The 18,538-nt window shown below is 66.3% G+C and overlaps 1 protein-coding gene across 1 annotated transcript; it reads right to left on the reverse strand.

Moving 5' to 3' along the window:
* Window positions 1–3,491: 3,491 nt before the first annotated feature.
* Window positions 3,492–12,332, reverse strand: LOC101416761 (laminin subunit alpha-5-like). The gene is made up of 12 exons (XM_058287289.2): window positions 11,985–12,332; window positions 9,746–9,898; window positions 8,987–9,104; window positions 8,150–8,268; window positions 7,892–8,062; window positions 7,550–7,647; window positions 5,791–5,906; window positions 5,498–5,616; window positions 5,254–5,344; window positions 4,965–5,099; window positions 4,731–4,793; window positions 3,492–4,556 (listed from the first exon to the last, which is right to left on the reverse strand). Exons 1-12 carry the CDS (start codon window positions 12,309–12,311, stop codon window positions 4,537–4,539), a joined length of 1,530 nt encoding a protein of 509 aa, XP_058143272.1. The 5' UTR covers window positions 12,312–12,332; the 3' UTR covers window positions 3,492–4,536.
* Between the last annotated feature and the right edge of the window lie 6,206 nt (window positions 12,333–18,538).

Below are 18,538 nucleotides of genomic sequence, written 5' to 3' on the forward strand. Positions count from 1 at the left end.
TGACCATTGCAGTCCTCAGTTCTGTAGCTGGTCATGTGGTTGGGGTTCCTACTTATCACTACCTTCTTCCACTCCCCATTCCAGTTCCCTTTACCCTCAGCCAGCACCTCAGCTGGCCGTGGTTCTTTGCCTGGCGGGGTGACCCAAACTTTCATTCCTGAAGATTCTGGGCCATTGCTATCCTGCTTGGATTGGCTTGTTACAACTTTGCATTGACTTTACTCACAGGGCACACACGGTACTAGCAGGTGACGCCCTAGGAGATATGTTGCACTCCAGGCGAGCCCTTCTGTACCTCTATTGTGTAGGTGTAGCACTAGTTCTCCCTGGTAGGATCAATCACCCCAGACGGTACAGTAATTCCTTCTTTGCCTGTTCATTCAGAGGCTTGAGGAGCCCGAGGTGGCCAGGTGGCAGCCTGAACTTCCAGTTCAATGGAATCGTTGTTGTGTTTCCTGGTAGAAGCACTCCTCCTTTGGGAGCTAAGATCTGAAGACCAGCAGAGCTTAAAGTTGCAGGGACAGGAAACAAATTTGCCTAGTGGGTCACTAGGGTAATAGTGAGTGGTGTCACTCCCGTTTCCCCCTCTTGATTCCTGGACCCATGAATCCTGGCTATGGGAGAAACAGCACCACAGAGTGGCCTCTGATTTAGAGCACACACAGCCTCCTGGAGAACACCGCCCCAGCCCCGCAAGGTATTGCCACCTAGTTGGTGCCGTAATTGAGTCTTCAAAAGGCCATTCCACTGTCCTATCAGTCCAGCTGCTTCAGGATGATGAGACCAGTGAATTCCAAGGGCACGTGCCCATTTCACACATCCTTTGCTGTGAAATGGGTTCCCTGGACAGAAGCAATGCTGTGTGGAATGCCATGGCGGTAGACAAGACATTCGGTAGGTCCACGGATGGTAGTGTTGGAGGAAGCCTTGCGTGCAAGGAAGGCAAACCCATATTCAGAGAATGTGTCTATTCCAGTTAGAACAAGTCACTGTCCCTTCCATGATGTCCAATACAATCAACCTGCCACCAGGTAGCAGGCTGGTCACCTCGGAGAAAGGTGCCGTGTCAGGGGCTGAGTGTGGGTCTCTGATGCTGGCAGATGGGGCCCTCAGCAGTGGCTGTAGCCGTTGGCCTTGGTGAGGGCAAGTCCATGTTGCTGAGCCCTTGCATAACCTCCATCCCCACCACCAAGGCCACTGGGCAATGATAGGAGTGGATGGGGAAAGAGGCTGAGCGCTAACCATGGAGCAGGCCATCTTACACACTTGATTATTAAAATCTTTCTCTGCTGAAGTCACCATCTGGTGAGCATTCACGTGGGACACGAACATCTTCATTTTTGCCCACTCAGATAGGTCTATCCACATACCTCCTTCCAACACTTCTTTGTCACCAATTTTCCAATCACGCTCCTTTCAAGTTCCTGACCATCTGGCCAAACCGTTGGCGAATCCGAACACAAATGCACCTTGGCCTTTTCTCCTTACAAGGGAAAACCAGCAGGTTCACTGCTTGAAGTTCTGCCCACTGGGAGGAGTTTTCCTCCCCACCATCCTTCAGGGACAGCCCAGAAAGGGGCTGCAGTGCACAGCTGTCCACTTTTGGGTGGTCCCCGCATATCGTGCAGAGCCATCTGTAAACCAGGTCCAAGTTTTCTCTTCCTCAGTCAACTGATTGTAAGGGACTCCCCAAGAGGCCACAGCTGTGGGCTGGGGAAGAGAAGGTAACGTGGCAGGACTGGTGGCCATGGGCATTTCAGCTACTTCCTCAGGTAACCTAGTGTGCCTCAGGGACCCGCTTGAGTCCTGTCTCATGTACACCTCTCTCATATGATGACGGAGTGCTGCTGTGCCTGCCCAGCTTTGTGGTTTGGTGGGTCAGACAACACCCAGCTCACGTCAGGCACTTCAGGTCTCATGGGAACTTGGTGGCCCACGGTTAAACACTCGTTCTCTACTGAGGCCCAGTAGCCAAACAGTTTCTCAAAAGGAGAGGCGTTCTCTGCAGGGGATGGCAGGGTTTGTCCAAAACCCTAAGGGACTGCCTTGTGATTCCCCTGTAGGGGACGCCAACGGCTCCGGATGGCATCTCTATTTGTCAGTGACACTGCTAGCACCATTGGGTCTGCTGGACCATATGACCCAAGTGGCCGTGCAGCTCGCACAGCAGCCTGGACCTGTCGCACAGCCCCCTCTTGTTCCGGTTCCCAATCGGAACTGGTAGCTTTCCTAATCACCCGGGTAAATGGGCTGCAGCAGCACACCCAAAGGAGGAATGTGTTGTCTCTGAATCTGAAGAAACCAAGGAAGCACTGAGTCTCTTTTTTGGTCATAGGAGGGGCCAAATGCAACAGCTCATCCTTTACTTGAGAAGGGACATCTCGACATGCCTCACAGCACTGGACTCCTAGAAATTTCACCAGGTAGAAAGCCCCTATATATTTTTGTTGGATTTATCTCTCATTCTTTCTCACACAAATGCCTTACCAATAAGTCAAGGGTCATTACTCCTTCTCGTTCCCTAGGTCCTACCAGCATGATCTCATCAATATGATGAACCAGAGTGATGTCTTGGGGAGGTGGAGATGATCAAGGTCCCTGTGGACAATATTATGACATAGGGCTGGAGAGTCGCTATACCCCTGAGGCAGGACAGTGAAGGTGTACTGCTGGCCTTGCCAGTTGAAAGCAAACTCTTTCTGGTGGTCCTTACCAATGGCGATTGAGGAAAAAACATCTGCCAGATCAATAGCTACAAACCAGGGATGTGTTGATTTGCTCAAGCAACAGTGCCATGTCTGAGACAGCAGCTGTGATTGGAGTCACCACCTGGTTAAGTTTACAATGATCTATCATCACCTCCAAGATCCATCTGTTTTCCGTACAGGCTAAATAGAAGAGTTGAATGGAATCACCACCACGTAGCCCTCAAATCCTTGATGGTGCCACTGATCTCTGCAGTCCCTCCAACAATCCGGTATTGCTCCTGATTTCCTATTTTGCTAGGTGGGGTCAGTTCTAGTGCCTTCCACTTGACCTTTCCAACTGTAATAGCCCTCACTCCACACGTCAGGGATCCAGGGTTGGGGTTCCTCCAGCTGCCGTGTATGTCTACTTCAATTATGTGTTCTGGAACTGGGGAAATAACCAAGAAAGGGTCCAGGCACCCATCTGGACCCACTGTGGGGCAGACCTGAGCTGAAACTCCATTAATCACCTGACCTCCACAAGCCCCTGCTCTGACTGGTGGAGCACGGTGACGCTTTGGGTCTCCTGGAATTAATGCCACTTCTGAGCCATTGTCTAGTAATCCCGAAATGTCTGATCATTTCCTTTCCCCCAGTGCCCTTACCCTGGTAAAAGGCTGGAGTTCACTTTGGGGAAAGCTGGGAATCCCCAGCAGCAGATCTTATCAATGAAACCAAAAGTAATTTCAATAAGCCTCTGGCTGTTCTGTTTTAAAAAAAGAAAAGAAGAAAAATACACAATAATAGGAATAAAAGAGATTAATTTAAAAATCGTGACACTTCTGTGCGTAATTATATGCTAACACGTTTACAAATCTAAACGAAGTAAACCATATGTTAATATCAACAACCCAGGCTGAGCTCAGATGAGGTAGAAACTTTAATAAACGCAACAGCCTTCCAAGAACCTGACGTTCAAGACCTGCCCTGACAGAAGCCGCGGGCCCCGGGGTTTGATAGGTGAGTTTTGTTAAACTTTTAAGGGAGACAATTCCTGGGGCGTTTAAGCTGCTCTGGGGCGCAGCACAGTGTGGCCCACCACCCGGGGGGGGTTACAAAACCAGACCCAGAGGGCCCGACCCGAGCCCCACCCGGGGCCCCTCGAGGAGACGCGAGCGCGCATGGTCCAAGACGGGCCCCTCTGGGAGGCGCTGGCGCGGCCTGGCGTACATGATCGGGGGAGGTCCCGGGGGTGGTGGGCCGGGGCTGCCGCCGGCGTCACGCGGCGCTGTCGCTGCCTGCGGTGATTCCTCGCGCTGGGGTCCCGTCCAGTAGGGGCCTCTTCCCGGGGCGCTGTCGCCACGGGGCGCCTCCCTGAAGCAGTCGTGGGCGACAGGGTGTGGCGTGGGGCCCTGCCCGCCGGGCCACCTGCGCTGGCAGAGGGGAGGGCTCGCCACGACACGGGGATGGCGCTGGGGGAGCTGGCGCCGGGGCGCGCTCCGGGGGGCCGTGGCCGTGAGGCCTGGCCAGGGCGGCCCTTCTGCTGGCCGGGCGCACCGGGCACGCGGGCCAGGCCGGAGCGGGCTGCGTTGGGAGCTCCAGACGCCGGTGGGACAGGGCGGCGGGATTCTATGAATCTGGAAGACGCGGTTCCCGCAGGGCGGCGCTGACAAGCAACGCCAGGTCCGTAGACCGCAAAGCGACACGCTGGCAGGAGTGGGCGGGTGAAAGCGCAGTGGACACCGTGTGCGCGACAGTGGGCCTGGGAGAAACGCGTGCGTGGCGAGGGCCAGGCGTGGGCGGTGTGTCTGCAGGTGCGCGACGTGGGGACTCCGTGTCTCCGGCACACTCATGTAGGCTTTTGGTATCCTGGAATGAGTGTGTGTTGTTTGCATAGAAGAGCCAAACCCAAGACGGCCAACGACAGCCCCCTCGAGCCCCCCCGTGGGCTCGAACGTGGCCCCTCTGGCCCGAGCACCCCCGGGCAGGCAGCTTCAGGGGCTGCAAGGCAGGACAGCCCAGGAGACCCCAGGGGACACTTACCGACAATCAGTATTGCCGGCAGCACCGGCTCCCCAGTGTCATTGCGAAAAGACCAAGGCGTGGCTGGGGGAGACACCGCGCGGCACTGGTCAGTGCGGCGACCTCGGCCCGGCGCCCCGACCACGCACGCCCAAAGGGGCGCCCCAGGCCCTACCCGCCCCCCAGGGACCCCGTGGCAGCCACGCTCCAGGGCTCGGGGTGGGCTGTGGCCCCCAGGCACCGGCAGGCACTCACAGCGGCAGCGCGGGAAGACCACGAAGCCCGGGGCGCAGGTGTCGCAGCGCTGCCCCGCGAAGTTGGGCCGGCAGCGGCAGCGGCCGGTCAGGTCCTCGCACGTCCCGTCGGTGAAGTTGGACTCGCAGCTGCAGCCTGCACCGGGGTCCGGACGCCTGAGACCCCGAGGGAGCCCGGAGACGGCCCCGGGGGGCAGAGCCTGGATACCCATGTGGGCGGGGGATGGCGGCGGACACCCCACCCAGGTGGACGCCACAGTCCAGCCCCCACCCGGGCAGGCCCCGCTCACGGCGGCAGACGTGGGGGTCGTCGAGGGCGTGGCCGGGGGCGCGGTAGAAGCCGGGCAGGCAGCGCTCACAGTTGACTCCCGTGGTGTGGTGCTGGGGGGCGGGGCTGCTGAGTCCAGGACCACCCACCCCTGCCTCGGGGTGCCCCGACCGTGCCGTTACCCCCAAACCCGACCCGCTCAGGGGGCCCACCCGTCTCGAGCCCCCCCTCGGCCGCCTGAGCCCCCGCAGCCCGCGGCCGCCCACCTGGCAGTCGATGCAGACGCCCCCGCCGCGGTACTCGAGGTCGCGGTTCAGGCTGCCGTTGCGCCGCGCCACCTCGGGGTCGTAGTAGCAGTCGTGTGCGTGGCCGTGGCAGTTACAGGCTATGGGGAAGGGGCCTCAGCTACCAGCCCCCCATGCGACCCAGGCCACCGCGTCGGCCCCCGGGACGCGGGCTCTTCCCCGACCGCCTCCCGCAGCCCACGCGTGACCCAGACACGGCTGGCCCAGGACCGCGGCCCCCGTCACCCACCGCCCGGGCCCCCGCGGGCACTCACGCTGGCACTCGTGGGCGCTGTCTGGGGTGGCCGGCCTCCACGGCTGCTGGCTGAAGCCGGGGCAGCAGCGGTCACAGGAGCCCCCGCACGTGTTGTGCTGGCAAGCACACTGCAGACTGGGGGCGCGGCCGGCGGCTGAGACCTCCACGGAGCCCACCCAGCCGCCGTGGGGGCCCGCCCAGGAGGCCAGGGCCCGAGACATCAGGGTGGTGGGCCCTCATTCCCAGGCCGGATGGTCAGTGCCCCACCGAGCACAAGCTCTCCCACCCTCCCCGGCCTCAGTTTCCCCAGCTGTCGGGCAGAGAGAGCCGGCTGGGCCCAGCATCCCCGTGCCCCAGCTCTGTCCCAGTTTGGAAATGGGCCCCGAGGGCCCCAGCCCTCCCTGGACAGCAGGTGCAAGCAAACAGGGTGCGGCGGGAGCGGCATCCAGGCCTGGGGGGGAGGGGTGCTGGAGTGGGGGGAGGGGGCTAGTTAAGAGGCAGTTCCAGAAGGAGAAAAGAGGGAGCAGAGGCAGGGGCAGGGCTGAGTGAGGACACGAAGTGGGGGCTGCTGTTAGGGGCGGGGGGAGGGGGGAGGCAGGGGGCTCGTGGGGCTGGGGAAGAGGCTCCCCTCCAGACCCCCCCGCAGGTAGGGTGAGCTCAGCCTGGCTGCAGCTCCTGGTCCTGGGGGAGGCGGCTCGCCCATCAGGCGGGGCAGCCCCGTCCCTCCCCCCCTCCCCCTCCCCCGAGGCCCCCTCTCCTCGGGGCGATTTGGCTCCTGGGCGGCCCCTCCCCCGCCTGGCGCATCCCACGGGGCCTCGGTTTCCCAGGGCCCCTCGCCGTGCGCGGCTCAGAGCACGAGGCTGCGCTGCCCTCGGCCCTGCGCTGAGAAGGGGGGTGGCTGGGGGGCCGTGCCCTGCAGAGATCCACGGCCACATCTGAAGAGTCTGGGGTTCACGTGGCTCTGCTGTGACCCCGAGAACGGGGGGAGGAAGTGGGGGTGAGCGGGCCAGCTCCGTGCGGAGGGGCTTGGCGTTTGGTGGGGGGGCGCTGGGAGCCCCTTGGGCCGCCCTGTCGCAGGGTCGCAGCTCCTTCCCTGCAGCCCTGTGCCCACGGCACCACCCTCACAGTGCCCAGCCCTGCTGGGGCCCTGCAGGCTTCTGGGTGGCATGTTTTCCGCTTGTCTCCCCCAGAACAGGTGCTCCGGGGCTGTGCCGGGGTCCCCCGTGTCCCCAGTGCTGGGAACAGAGCCAGGCATTTGGCAAAAGGCTGGTACAGAGCTGGGGAAGGAGGGAGGGAGAGAGGTGGGGAGGGAAGGAGGGAGGGAGGGAAGGAGGGAGGGAGGAAGTGGGAGGGAGAGGAGGAGGTGGGAGGGAGGGACGGGAAGGTGGGGAGAGCTGGAGGGGAGGGCAGGGGGCAGGAGGAGAGCGGAGGGGGAGGTCGTAGAGGAGGACGTGGGGGGGCCTGCTCTGGAGCTGCCCAGGCCCGAGCGGCCCGCAGCCCCCTGCCCTGGGGACGTCGGCTGCGTGGAGGGCCCGTGGGCTAGGGGGTCCAGCATGAGGGCAAACGGCCCTGTCCAAGCCGTGTGTCCGGGCAGGGGGCTGCACACCACTGCCCTCCTCTCCAAGCTCTGCCTGACCCATCCTCAAAGCGCAGGAGAGGAAACCGAGGCATGAGGGGCAGTCAGCACGGGTCCCGTGGAGGCCAGGGCCACGGTGGGCTCTGGGACCCAGGTCTCCCCAGGCCAGGCGGGTGGGGGCGGCAAGGAGCGGCGGCCTCACCTGTGCGGGTCGGCGGGGTCTCGGGCGACACAGACATTGGCGTGGCCGTGGCAGACGCAGCGGCCCCCGATGCTGATGTCCTTGACGCTGTAGTAATACTGCGGCGCGCGTGGGTGTGGGTGTGGGCGTGGGTGTGGGCGTGGGCCGGGCAGAGCCGCCCCGAGCCCCCAGCCCCACCTGCGCGCCCTTCCGCCCACCCGCCCTGGCCCTAGGGTCGCGCGCCCCCAGCCCAGCCCTGCGCGCCCCCAGCCCGCGCTCCCCCCGGCCCCGCCCGCACGCCCACCCGGGCCCTAGGGCCGCGCGCCCCCAGCCCCCAGCCCAGGCCCCGCGCCCCTGGCCCACCCTGCGCGTGACGGTGGGGTCGCGCAGCGCCTTGCCCATGAGGTGGCCGAGCAGCGTGTTGGTGCGCAGGAAGCGCAGGCGGATGTTGGTGGCCGTGATGAAGTCGCGCAGCAGCGGCGAGTAGGAGAAGTTCGTGGACCCCGGGCGCCCGTTCACCAGGGACACCACGACCTGCGGGCGGGGCGGGGGGGGTGAGGCCGCCGGCCCTGCGCCCACACCCGGGGGCCCCCCCGCGCCCCCCGGCGCACCCCGGCGCACCTCGCCGTTCTCCAGGGGCAGGATGCGCGAGTACTCGGTGGAGCAGAGGACATCGTCGTCCCGCGTGACGAGCTGCAGCGTCTGCAGCCCAAACCGCTCCAGGCAGTCCCTCTTGGAGGCTGGGGGGGGGGCAGAGGGGGGCAAGGGAGGGGAAAGGTTGGAGTACAGAGGAGGGGCAGAAGAGGGAAGAAGGGGGAAGGGGAGGAGGAAGGGGAGGAGGGAGGGGAGGGCGGGGCCCGGGGGTCCCGAGACCCCAGGCAGGTCCTGAGCCTGGGCCCAGCACAGCCTGGGGGAGGTGGGAACTGTCCCCGCCAAGCCCGCTGCCCCCGGCCACCCCAGCAGCCAGGCCCCGCCCCGTCTGGGTACCCGGCTCGACCTGCGGGCACAAGTGGAGGTGACGGCTAACCCCACCCTGGCCACAACTGCCCAGTGCTGTCCATGGCGGCTCAGCTGTCCCCTAAGGGGACGGCTCCCAGCTGCTCTTAGAGACGGCCCCTCGGGCATGGGTGCCCCGTTCCCGCAAGGCTCAGGGTGGGTGCCACCCGAGCCCCCGGGAGTGGGCGCCTGGCCTTGGGCTCTCCCCCGGCGGGTGGGAGCTACTGGGCATGACGCCCGCAGAGGAGGCCACAGATGGCCTGGGCTTCCTGCCCCTGTGCCTTGGGACAGCCACGCCCACGTCGGGGAGTAGCTGCCTCCGCTGCCTGGGTGCCAGCTTCTGTGGGGCGCCCTGCGGTGGGTCGTGAGTGCAGGAGCGGGCGCGAGGCAGCGATGGAAGTCCTGAGACCTCGAGGGAGCTCAGGGACGCCCCCCAGGGCCCTAGGCCTCCCGGAGACTCACAGGCAAAGTACTGCCAGGGCTGGTAGGTGCGGCCGAAGTCCTTGGAGCGCTCCAGCACCCAGAGGTCCGGCCGCGGAGAGTTGGCGAACTTGATGAGCACGTAGGCCACGTGGAACACCTGGGGACGCGACACGCACCTGAGCCCCGTCCCAAGTCCCTGCGGCTGCCCCAGTGCCAGCCCGTCGTGCCAGCGGCTGTTGGCACGGGGGCTCCTGGGCGCTGCCCCGTCCCCTCGATGACCACCTGGGAGTTTCCCAAGGGGTGGGGGTCCCAGGTGCCTCCTCCCTCAGGTGAGCGGCCAGGTGGCACGTGCCCCTCTGCTTGCTGATGCGCCCAGGGGCAGGGCCTGCCCGCTCAGCCACGGGCACAGGTATCCCAGGAATGTCCCCTTCCGCCTCCTGCACACCCGCAGCCCCTCCCACACCGGCCAGCAGCAGCCTCCCGGAGAGGAATTCCTCCAGTAAACAGCAGGGCCCCGGGCTGGCCTCGCAGACTCTGCCCCACCCCAGCCTGTGCCCTGGGCACCCTGCACCCCGGATTGCCCAGGGGTCTCCGTGAGCCCCCCAGCCCTCGCTCCCTGCGCTGCACGGGGATACTGAGGCAACAAGGCACCTGGCCGAGCACACCGTGCCCATGCCGCCAGCAGACGACAGCGCGCTGCGCCCACCTGCGCCCTCAAGCTCCGGGCCCTCCCCCAGGGTGTCCTTCCCAACGGGGGTGGCGGGCGCGGGTGATGCTGGGTGCGAAGGGCAACCCTACCTGGCCCAGGTCCAGGGTGACGTTGACCTCGTTATACTCCGGGCCGCGGGAGAGTGGCGGGCTCTGCCACCAGCGCTCGGTGCCGTCGATGGCGTTGCTGGCGGGGTGCGCCTTGTTGCTGCTGGCGGCCGAGCAGATGTCGCAGTACTGGCCCTGCGGGGGAGGGGCGTCAGGCGGGCCCCGGGCGAGCCTCGGGCCTCTTCGCCCCGCCGGCACCCCCCATCTGCTGACCCTCGTCCTGCACACATCCAGGCGCGCAGCAAGCACCTATTGAGCACCGACTGCACGCATACTCGACCCCAAAGATCAGCTCTGAGAGTCGGGGACAGGCACAACGGGAGGGCGGGGGCAAATCAGAGGAGGCCCCTCGAAGGAGGTGGCGTCTGGACCGACACGGGCACGTCCAGGAGATGCCCAGGTAGAGGGAGGCCGGCAGGGCAGGAGGAGCGGGCGCGGGCAGCTCACCACCTGTGCCCGCTGGTCACGGGGCTGGGCTGGAGCGGGGTGCGCGGGGATGGAAGCGTCGCCGCAGGCGCGGGTCACACAGAGGCGGGGACACGGGGCCAGGCACAGCGCCATTGGCCCGCCCCGGCCTCTGCTCTGTCCAGGCTGAGCCCCATCTCGGACCCCAGCTGCCACCCTCACCGCCTGCCCCAAGGAAGACTAGGTGGCCCGATGGCTCAGAGCCTGTCCACTGTCACACGGCCATTTAGCAATGGTCTCCCTGCACCTGGCCACTCCCTGCAGGACACCTGCAGCCTGCGAGCCCAGGGGGCCGTTCCCGCGTGCTGTCGCCTCTTCTTGGCAGACGGTGAACTCTGGGACGGTGGGTGGACAGGACTCAGGCCACCCCTTGCCCAGCGGTCACTCAGTGCCGGCCCCTGCTGCCCCCCAGGCCTGTCCCACGACCTCCCCGTGGACTCCCAGCTGTGGGGGAGGGGGAATCAAGGCCCAGGCCCACGGAGCCCTGCCTCCTCCTACGCCAGCCTCGTCCCCCCAGCGCCCCAGGTGCCAGAGGACCCACCTGGGCAGGACCCCCCCCCCGAAGCTCCAGGGACCTGAGGACAAAGGAAACCCCAGCCAGGTGGCCCCACCGCACCCGCAGCATCCCCTCACCCACCTCGGGGGAAGCAGACCCTCCTGGTGCACCTGCGCCAGCCCCCCAGCTCCCAGGGCTCCTCCTGCCCCGCCCCCGCCCCACAAGCCGGGCTCTGCTCGGGAGTGGAGGTCTGCTCACTCCCCGCTGCTCCCGCAGCCCCTGGAAAAGCTCAAGGCTGCAGTTCCTTCTCAGAGGCCCCAGCCAGCTCATCCACTCTCTCCAGCTACTCTCTCCCCCTCCCAACCTCTCCTTTCCTGGAAGGTGGGGACAAGTCCCTGGAGGAGCAGGACATGGCCTCTGGAGAAGGGGGGCAGCTCTTGAGCAGACTCTGCTCTCCAAGCAGAGCCGAGCCCAGGAGGGCTGGCTCCCCAGGGGGTCCCCGAGTCCAAGCCCAGAGGTGTCCCCCGCCCGCTTTCCTATCCCACACTCCAAGCCCACCTCCACGCCTCAGTGGAAGGGGGCTGCCCCCCACAGGTCCCTGTCCCCCCAGCAGGTCTTCAGGGGTGGAGGGGACACTCCCCGGGAGACAGAGCCCTTGCTCGGGCCCCACCTATTCCACCCCAGGTAGATCCCGCCCAGTGCCCCCACCTGGGGGTCCCGAGGCCCTAGACCACCAGTGGAGCTAAGCTTCAACCCCTGGTTGCCACCCTGACCCTCAGGGTCCCCCCTGGAAGGTGTTGGGGTCCCAAGGTGTTCCGCACATTCCACGGCAGGACCAGGAAAATTAGCGGAGAGGCGGAGCCTGCCCGCACCCCACACAGGCAGCCGCGGGGAGGCCAAGTCTCGTCCCCGAGATCCCGGGACTTAGGGCTCTGGGGACTGGTCGCCAGGCCGCAGTCAGGACCCATCGCCGCCCGCGAATCGTCGCCAGGACCCCGCGCACCACTTCCCCGAAGAGTGTGCGCCTCCCAGGCCGGGCTGCGTGGCGGGTTGGGGTCCCGCTCCGTCCCGAAATGCGGAGGTGGGGGCCCGGCTGGGAGTCGGAGGCTTCTGTCCGCCCCTCGACGCTCCCTGGCCCAGGGCGCTCCGGGGGTGGCCGTGGAGGGCGCGAGCCTGATCCCCGTCCGGCCCCGCGCAGCGCCCTGGAAGGGGACCCCTCACCCCACCCTGCCGGGGGCGCGATCCCCCGCCCCCGCCCACCTGGATGGTCTGGTTGGGGTCGCCGCCCGCCTCGGGGCCGCCCACCAGCTTGCAGTAGAGGTCCTCGGTGGCGCGAGGGGTCCCGCGCGGCGTGGCCTCCTCGCCGCAGGTCGCGGTGGCCGCGATGCGGGACCCTTCCGCCAGGTTGAAGAAGGGCGGGTGCAGGCTCAAGTCGGTCTCCCGCGCCGCGCGCGCCGCGCCCAGCAGCGCCAGCCCCGCCAGCAGCAGCGTTGCGGGTCCCAGCAGCGCCAGCCCCGCCAGCAGCAGCGTTGCGGGTCCCGTCTGCCGTGCGCCCCCCGCGCAGCGCCGCGCGCCCGGCCTCGCCATCTTCCTGGCTCCAGGGACTGCGGCGCGGAGGGAGCTCGCGGGTTTTAGGCTCGGCGGCCCGGCCCGGTTCGGCTCCGCCCGAGACGTCAGGCCCCGCCCGCACACCAGAGCCCCGCACCCCGAGAGGGGCCCGGGGGCACGGGGGAGGGTCAGGCCGTGTCAACCCTCCTTCCTTGGGTGCCTCCTCGCCCGGAAGGACACCTGTGGGCCGCGGCCAGGCAGGGAAGGCGGCGCTTCTGGACGCCCCGCATGCCCCGCACCGCTCTGCTCTTTGTTCCCCTAACTTCGGTCACCTCCCTGCGCCCAGCGCCCCGAGGACCTGGGCATTGGCGCCAGTCCCGCCCAGTCATCTGCCCCGTCGGCTGCCCACGCCCCCACCCTGCACCCCGGCACCCTGAGCTCCCGGGAAGGGCGCATTCTCCCGAGCACCCACCTCGCCCCCCGAGATGCCAGGCTCCCCCGGGTGGGGTGGGACCTCTGGGCACCCATGGCCTCATCCCGCTTGCCCGGGGCCCTCGATCTGCCCGGATCCTGCCGCTGTGCCCCCCATGAAGGGCCGGGGTGGGGCCGGGAGGGAGCCCCTGCTGGGGGCCGTGCGGGTCACACAGCCCCGCTCCCCCCCGCCCGGTGGGCTATGGACCCTCCGAGGGGGGAGTGGGTCAGGGGGGCTCGGGACAGCGCGCCCACCCACAGGGGCCTGTTCCCCGTGGCCCGGGGGGGCTAACACGCCTCAGCGCCCTCGACGGTCTTGGGGTGCCCGACGGCCGTTCCTGGGAGGTTGTGCCACCACCCTCACCTTCCCAGCAGCCCCTGGGCCTTGGCAAATCCCAAGGGATGGACCAGCCCCTTCTCTTTCCAGTTGGGAACCAGCCCAGGGAGGACGATGCCACCCCCACCCCCTCAGGTCTTCAGTTTAATTCCCCCTGGGGGAGGGGCAGGGGCGGGCACTTTGACCAGAGGAGCTCCTGGTGGGGGAGGGGCCGGAGCAGCAGGGATTGGGGTTTCAAGTCCCGGGGCTGCTTCGTGACCCCCGGGGAGAGGGGCGGTAGGGGTAGGGGGCTCCCACCAGGGGCCTCCCCCCGCCCTGGCCCGCCCTCGAGAGTGGCCAGCCTGGTGGCCTGGGGGCCCTGAGAAGCTCCTGCTCCCAGATCCCTGGGGGTCCGTGGGTGCCGCTGAGCTGCCCGGGGCCCAGAACCCGCCCCCTACCCAGGCCAAGCAGGAGGGAGGGGGAGGCCAGGGAAGGCGCTGGGTCAGCGCGGGCCCTGCTGCTGGGAGTGTGATCGGGGGCAGCTGCTTCCTGGCAGACAGCCGTGCCCAGCGCGGGCCGAGGGGGAGAGGTGCAGGGAAGAGGGTGGCGGAGGCCAGTCAGGTGCCACCTGGGGGCGGCTGGGGCAGGGCGTCACTCTGAGCTGGGCTGGGGGGTGCAGGCTCGAGGTCCTGGGGGTACCTCTGTCCACCCAGCCCCTCTGGCAGCCACGTCACATCCCCAGCACATTGTCACCAGGTAGGCCAGCGTGGCCCCCGCTCCCTCCAGATCCTGGCCCAGCCCCCTTCCCCAGCCCATCTGGGGAACAGCTGGAGTGGCCGTGTGGACCAGGGACAGCTGGAGTGGACGTGCAGACCAAGCCACCGCTCATCTGACACAGCCCTGTGTCCTCAGCTGTGCTCAGGCCTGGCGTCCACTGGCCTGCACTCACGCCGCGTTACCCTGCCAGTCCCAACCGGTCACACTCGATGGTCCAGGACCTCCTGTGTCCAGCCCCTGGGCTCCTGCTGGGCTCACGTGGGGCCCAGATGGGGCCACACCCTTGGAGAAGCAGTGGGGCCAGCGCCTGGTCATCACAGGGCGGTGGACGGGGGCCTGGAGTCTCTGGGCTGCCCGTTGGCGCCTCGGCTCCTTGGAGGGCCACAGGGTGAGGCCGTGTGGCCTCTGCTCACCAGCTGGGCACGTGGCCTTGTTGGGAAGAGGGCTGGGGGCAGCCGGCGTCCTGGCCTGGAATTCCAGAGACTTCCGTGCCTCCCTGGGCAGCTCCAGGCCTTCCAGGGTGCCAGGCCCGCCCGAATGCCCATGGTGCGTGGACAGAAAGGCACAGGGGGCAGCAGGGCTGGTGGGTGCTGTCAGCCCCAGGAGGGATCTCCCTGGTCCAGCCCACCCAGGGGGGGAGGAAGTCCAGCTGGGCGCAGGCCTCCTGCGGGCATGGTCAACAGGACCGGGAGAGCTTCGGCCTCGGGGGCATTGCTGGACCTCACCCCACCTCCACTGGCACTTGGGAGCCAGCCTGGGGCCTGGGGTCTGGAGAATGCCCCACGGGACGCCCAGAGCCGGGTGCCCCTTCCCTCTGTCCGACCTCCTTGGTTCCGGGGACCCCGCCTCCCTCGGAAGGATGAGGCAGAGGAGCGTGGGGGGATTTGTGGCCCGAGGAGGGTCCCGCACTGGCCACTGGAATCGCCCTCCCTGCTCTGGCCCCTCCCCCCGGGCCGGGCTTCTGGGAAAGCACTGACGCGGGCAGGCTGGGGCTGGATGCCCACAGGCCGGTGGTCGCCCCACGTGCCGCCCCGCAGCGCCCTGCCCTCCAGGAGCCTTGGCCGCTGCTGGGGGTGGGGCCTGGGGGGCCGCGGGGCTGCTCGGAGCTTTCGGGGGCGGCTCTCCGCCAGGCCTTGAGCGCGGCCCAGGGCTGTCCTGTTTCTCCCGGAGGAACCGCTCATGGAGGTGGGGGCTGGCGGGGGGTGGCCGCAGCCCCCACGTGGGCAGGGCGCGGTCAGGCCTGTGCGGGGCCAGGAGACGCCAGCCCGGGCTCTGGGCCCTGACCCTCCCTAGAGGCCTCTGCCCTGACCCGGGGCCTGGGCCTGCCTGGCGGCTCAGAGCAGGGCTCAGCTCGGCCCCACCCGCTGCCCTGGGGTCTCGTGCTGGAGCCCGGGAGGGCGGCCAGGAGGGGAAGGTGTCAGAGCCATCGCCGCCCCTGGCCACCCCTGCGGCTGTTCTGTGGTCGTAACAGGGGCCGTGCTGAGTGGGCTGGGGCTGGGTGGCCCCAGGCTTTGGTCCTGCTGGGCCGCGCCGGGGCTCAGAGGAGGTGGGGGCTGCCAGGCCCGCGGGGAGGGGAGGAGCCGAGAGAGGAGCTGGGCCCTCGAGGGTGAAGCCCGGCAGGGCCGACTCCCGGGGTCTGGACTCTGGCTTCCGGCCCTTTCCACGTCGCTCTCAAGGCCGCACAAGCCCTCGCCCCTGGGCCTGGGTCTGCACTGCCAGGGGCCCCGTCACCCCTCCTGGGGGCCGCCTACCCCTGTCCTTCCAGGCCCCGCCTGGGCACCCCCAGCAGGAGAGGCCGCCGCCCACCACGCTCCTGCGCCCACCTGCGCCTGAGAGCCCACCGTGACCGGCCCTCTGGCCAAGCGCCCCCCAGAGTCCTGCGTCCAGCCGGGCTCACCCCTGCGCCCAGTGCCTGCTGACCGCAGCCTATGCGTTCCCGCGCAGGTGCAGCTGGGCCAGCGAGGGCCGGTCCAGGGCTGCCTCCTGGACAGACAGGCAGATAGACGGATAGCCATCCCTGTCTGTCGGAAAGCAGGAGGCAGTCTCTGCCTCGTGTCCACCCCGCGTGGGGCCATGACATGGGCCTCTGGCAACTTCTCCCTGGCTGGGCCGGTGAGGTTCCTCTCTGCGGATCCCTCCGTCCACCGGCCCAGGGCAGGCTGCGGGCAGGGGCGGCTGGGCGAGCGGGCCCACCTGGGCGGCCATGCTGGTTCCAGAAAGGCCTGAGCCGGCTCCAAGGCCAGCTGGGCCAGGTGGGGCGCGGCCGCGGGGCTGCCTCTGGGTGTGGCTGCCTGGCCATCTGCGTCCCCTGCAGCTCTCCCTGGGAACCCGCAGTCCTGTCCCTTGCACCGGAGGCTCTGGGCGTCGGCACGCTGTGTGGCCTCGGAGTCCCTGCTCTGCGCTGGCCTCTGGTCCAGGAGTCCCTCCTTTCTTGTCCCTTGGTTCAGATCCTGCAGCCGGAGCCAGGGGGGGTGGGGACAGGAGATGGGGTACTCGAGGCCCCTACCTGGCGGCCCTGCCCTGGGCATGGCCCCGGCAAGCTCATGGACAGACGGACCAGGTCCCTGGTGGACACAGCGGCCGCAGTGCCGGCTAGCTCTCAAGGCTCAGTGTCTGTACCCGAGACCTGGGCCAGGCGGATGGTGCTTGCTGGGAGCTGGGGTGGGGGCGGTGCCGGGTCCCCTCGATGCTGATCCCAGGTGGTGTGGCCATGTGGGAGGCCCGCCTGCCCAGGTGTTCACAGACGGGGAAACCCGGCAGCTGGATGTAGCTCTGGGCCACGGGCAGGTGGAACCTCGAAGAGGAGCCTAATAAAATGGAATGAGAAGCAGCTGGGACGGGAGGGCCCGGGACCCTGGCACCCGCTCTTGCCCAGCAGGTCCTGTGGCCCTTGAAGCTCGTGTGGGCCACTGCTGGGGGGCCAAGGCTGCCTCCCCCTCAGAGACCAGAGAATGGCCCAGCACCACCTGGGGGAGGGGTGCCAAGCCCTCCAGCGGCCGACCTTGGGGCAGCCCCAGGCCCACCCCTCCGCCCCAGCAGCACCCACTTTACAAACGAAGCCCTGAGGCCAGGCCTTGGCTGTCAGGCGCCCCTTCGAGGGCAGCTTCGTGGGCCAGGCCAGCGGGGAGGCCAGTCCTGGGCGCTGACCTGCTGCTCCCCCCACGGCCCCGCCCCTGCCTGGAAGGCCCTGGGAGGAGGATTTCCTCCCTTGGCTGCTTCCCTTCCACACACAATACATTCCAGGCTGGGCCAGCCCAGAAACAGCTGCTCTGGGTGGAGGCAGAGGCTCCCTGGCAGGCTGCATCCACACACCCGAGGGCCTCGGTTTACCTGTCTGGGAAGTGGGCCAGCACTTCCAGCCTGCCTGCCCCCAAGAGGGTGATGGAGAAAGGGGCGAGCAGAGGGACACTACTGCCCCCAGGCACTGACCAAACACTGCTGGCCACATCCTGCCTGCATGGCCTGATGGAGACCTGCATGACATTGGGTGGTTCCAGGGGGGTTTCCAGAGCCTCCAGCCTTGGAGTCGAACCCAGGCATGCGACTTGGTCCTCAGCATCTTCATCGTTACCACCATGATCCTATGATGGCAGTGGCGGTGCTGGTGGTGGAGGCGATGGAGGTGATGGTGGTGGTTGTGGTGGTGAAGGAGATGGTGGAGGTGGTGGTGCTGGTAATGGAGACTGTGGTGGCGATGGTAATGGAGGTGGTGGTGGAGGTGGTGGTTGTGGTGATGGTGGTGATAATGGAGGTGGTGTTGGTGGTGGAAGAGATGGTGGAGGTGGTGATTCTGGTAATGGAGGTGGTAGTGCAAGTGATAGCATTAGTGATAGAGATCATAATGGAGGTGGTGATGGTGCTGGTGATAGAGGTTATTGTGGAGGATGTGGTGGCAGTGATGGAGGTGATGTTGGAGGTGGCAGTGGTGGTAATGTGATAGTGGAGTAGGCAATGATGGAGATGATGGTGGAGGTGGAGGTGTTGGTAGTGGTGGTAGTGGTGGTGATACGGTGGTAGTGGTGACTGAGGTGATGATCGAGCTGGTGGTTGTGGTGGTGATGAAGGTGGTGGTGGTGATGATGCGGATGGTGGGGATAGAATGGGGTAGGGGTGATGATGGTGGTGGGGTGGGGGTGAAATTGGTAATGGATGTGATGTTGAAGATATGGGTGATGGTGGTGGTGTGGTGTGGTGGGGAGTTGTGGTGGAGGTGATGCTGGAGGTAGTGGTGTTTTGGCAGTGGTGATGCAGGTGTTGGTGATGGTTGAGGGTGGCAGTGATGGTAGCGATGTAGTGGTGGAGGGGGTGATGGTGATGTGGTCATGATGGTGGGTGATTGTGATGGAGATGACGGTGGAGGTGGAGCTGTTGGTAGTGGTGGTGGTGTTGATTGAGGTGATGGTGCAGCTGGTGGTCGTGGTGATGCAGTGGTGGTGGATGTTATGGTGGTGATGTGGTTATGGTGGTGTTGATGGCGATGCAGGTAATGGTGTTGTGGTGATGGAGGTAATGGAGGTGGTGGTGGAGGTGATGTGGTGGTCATGGTGATTGAGCTAGTGGTGGTGATGTGGTGATGGTGGTGGTTATGGCGGTGATGGAAGTGATGGAGCTGGTGGTTGTGGTGATGCAGTGGTGGTGGTGGTGATGGAGGTGGAGGTGGATGTTGTGGTGGTGATGTGGTGCTGGTGGTACTGGTTGGTGA

This window comes from Dasypus novemcinctus, chromosome 24 (assembly GCF_030445035.2).
Source record: "Dasypus novemcinctus isolate mDasNov1 chromosome 24, mDasNov1.1.hap2, whole genome shotgun sequence".
Lineage (NCBI taxonomy): Eukaryota > Metazoa > Chordata > Mammalia > Cingulata > Dasypodidae > Dasypus > Dasypus novemcinctus.

What these genes read in the sequence shown, in the direction of transcription:
- LOC101416761 (XM_058287289.2), bottom strand. Translation starts at nt 12,311, where the DNA reads ATGGCGAGGCCGGGCGCGCGGCGCTGCGCGGGGGGCGCACGGCAGACG. An exon ending in GGTCTTCCCGCGCTGCCGCT is followed by an intron (nt 4,794 to 4,964) that starts GTGAGTGCCTGC and finishes TGTCTCCCCCAG; the next exon opens with CCACGCCTTGGTCTTTTCGC. An exon ending in GCCGGCAATACTGATTGTCG is followed by an intron (nt 4,557 to 4,730) that starts GTAAGTGTCCCC and finishes CACTCATTCCAG; the next exon opens with GATACCAAAAGCCTACATGA.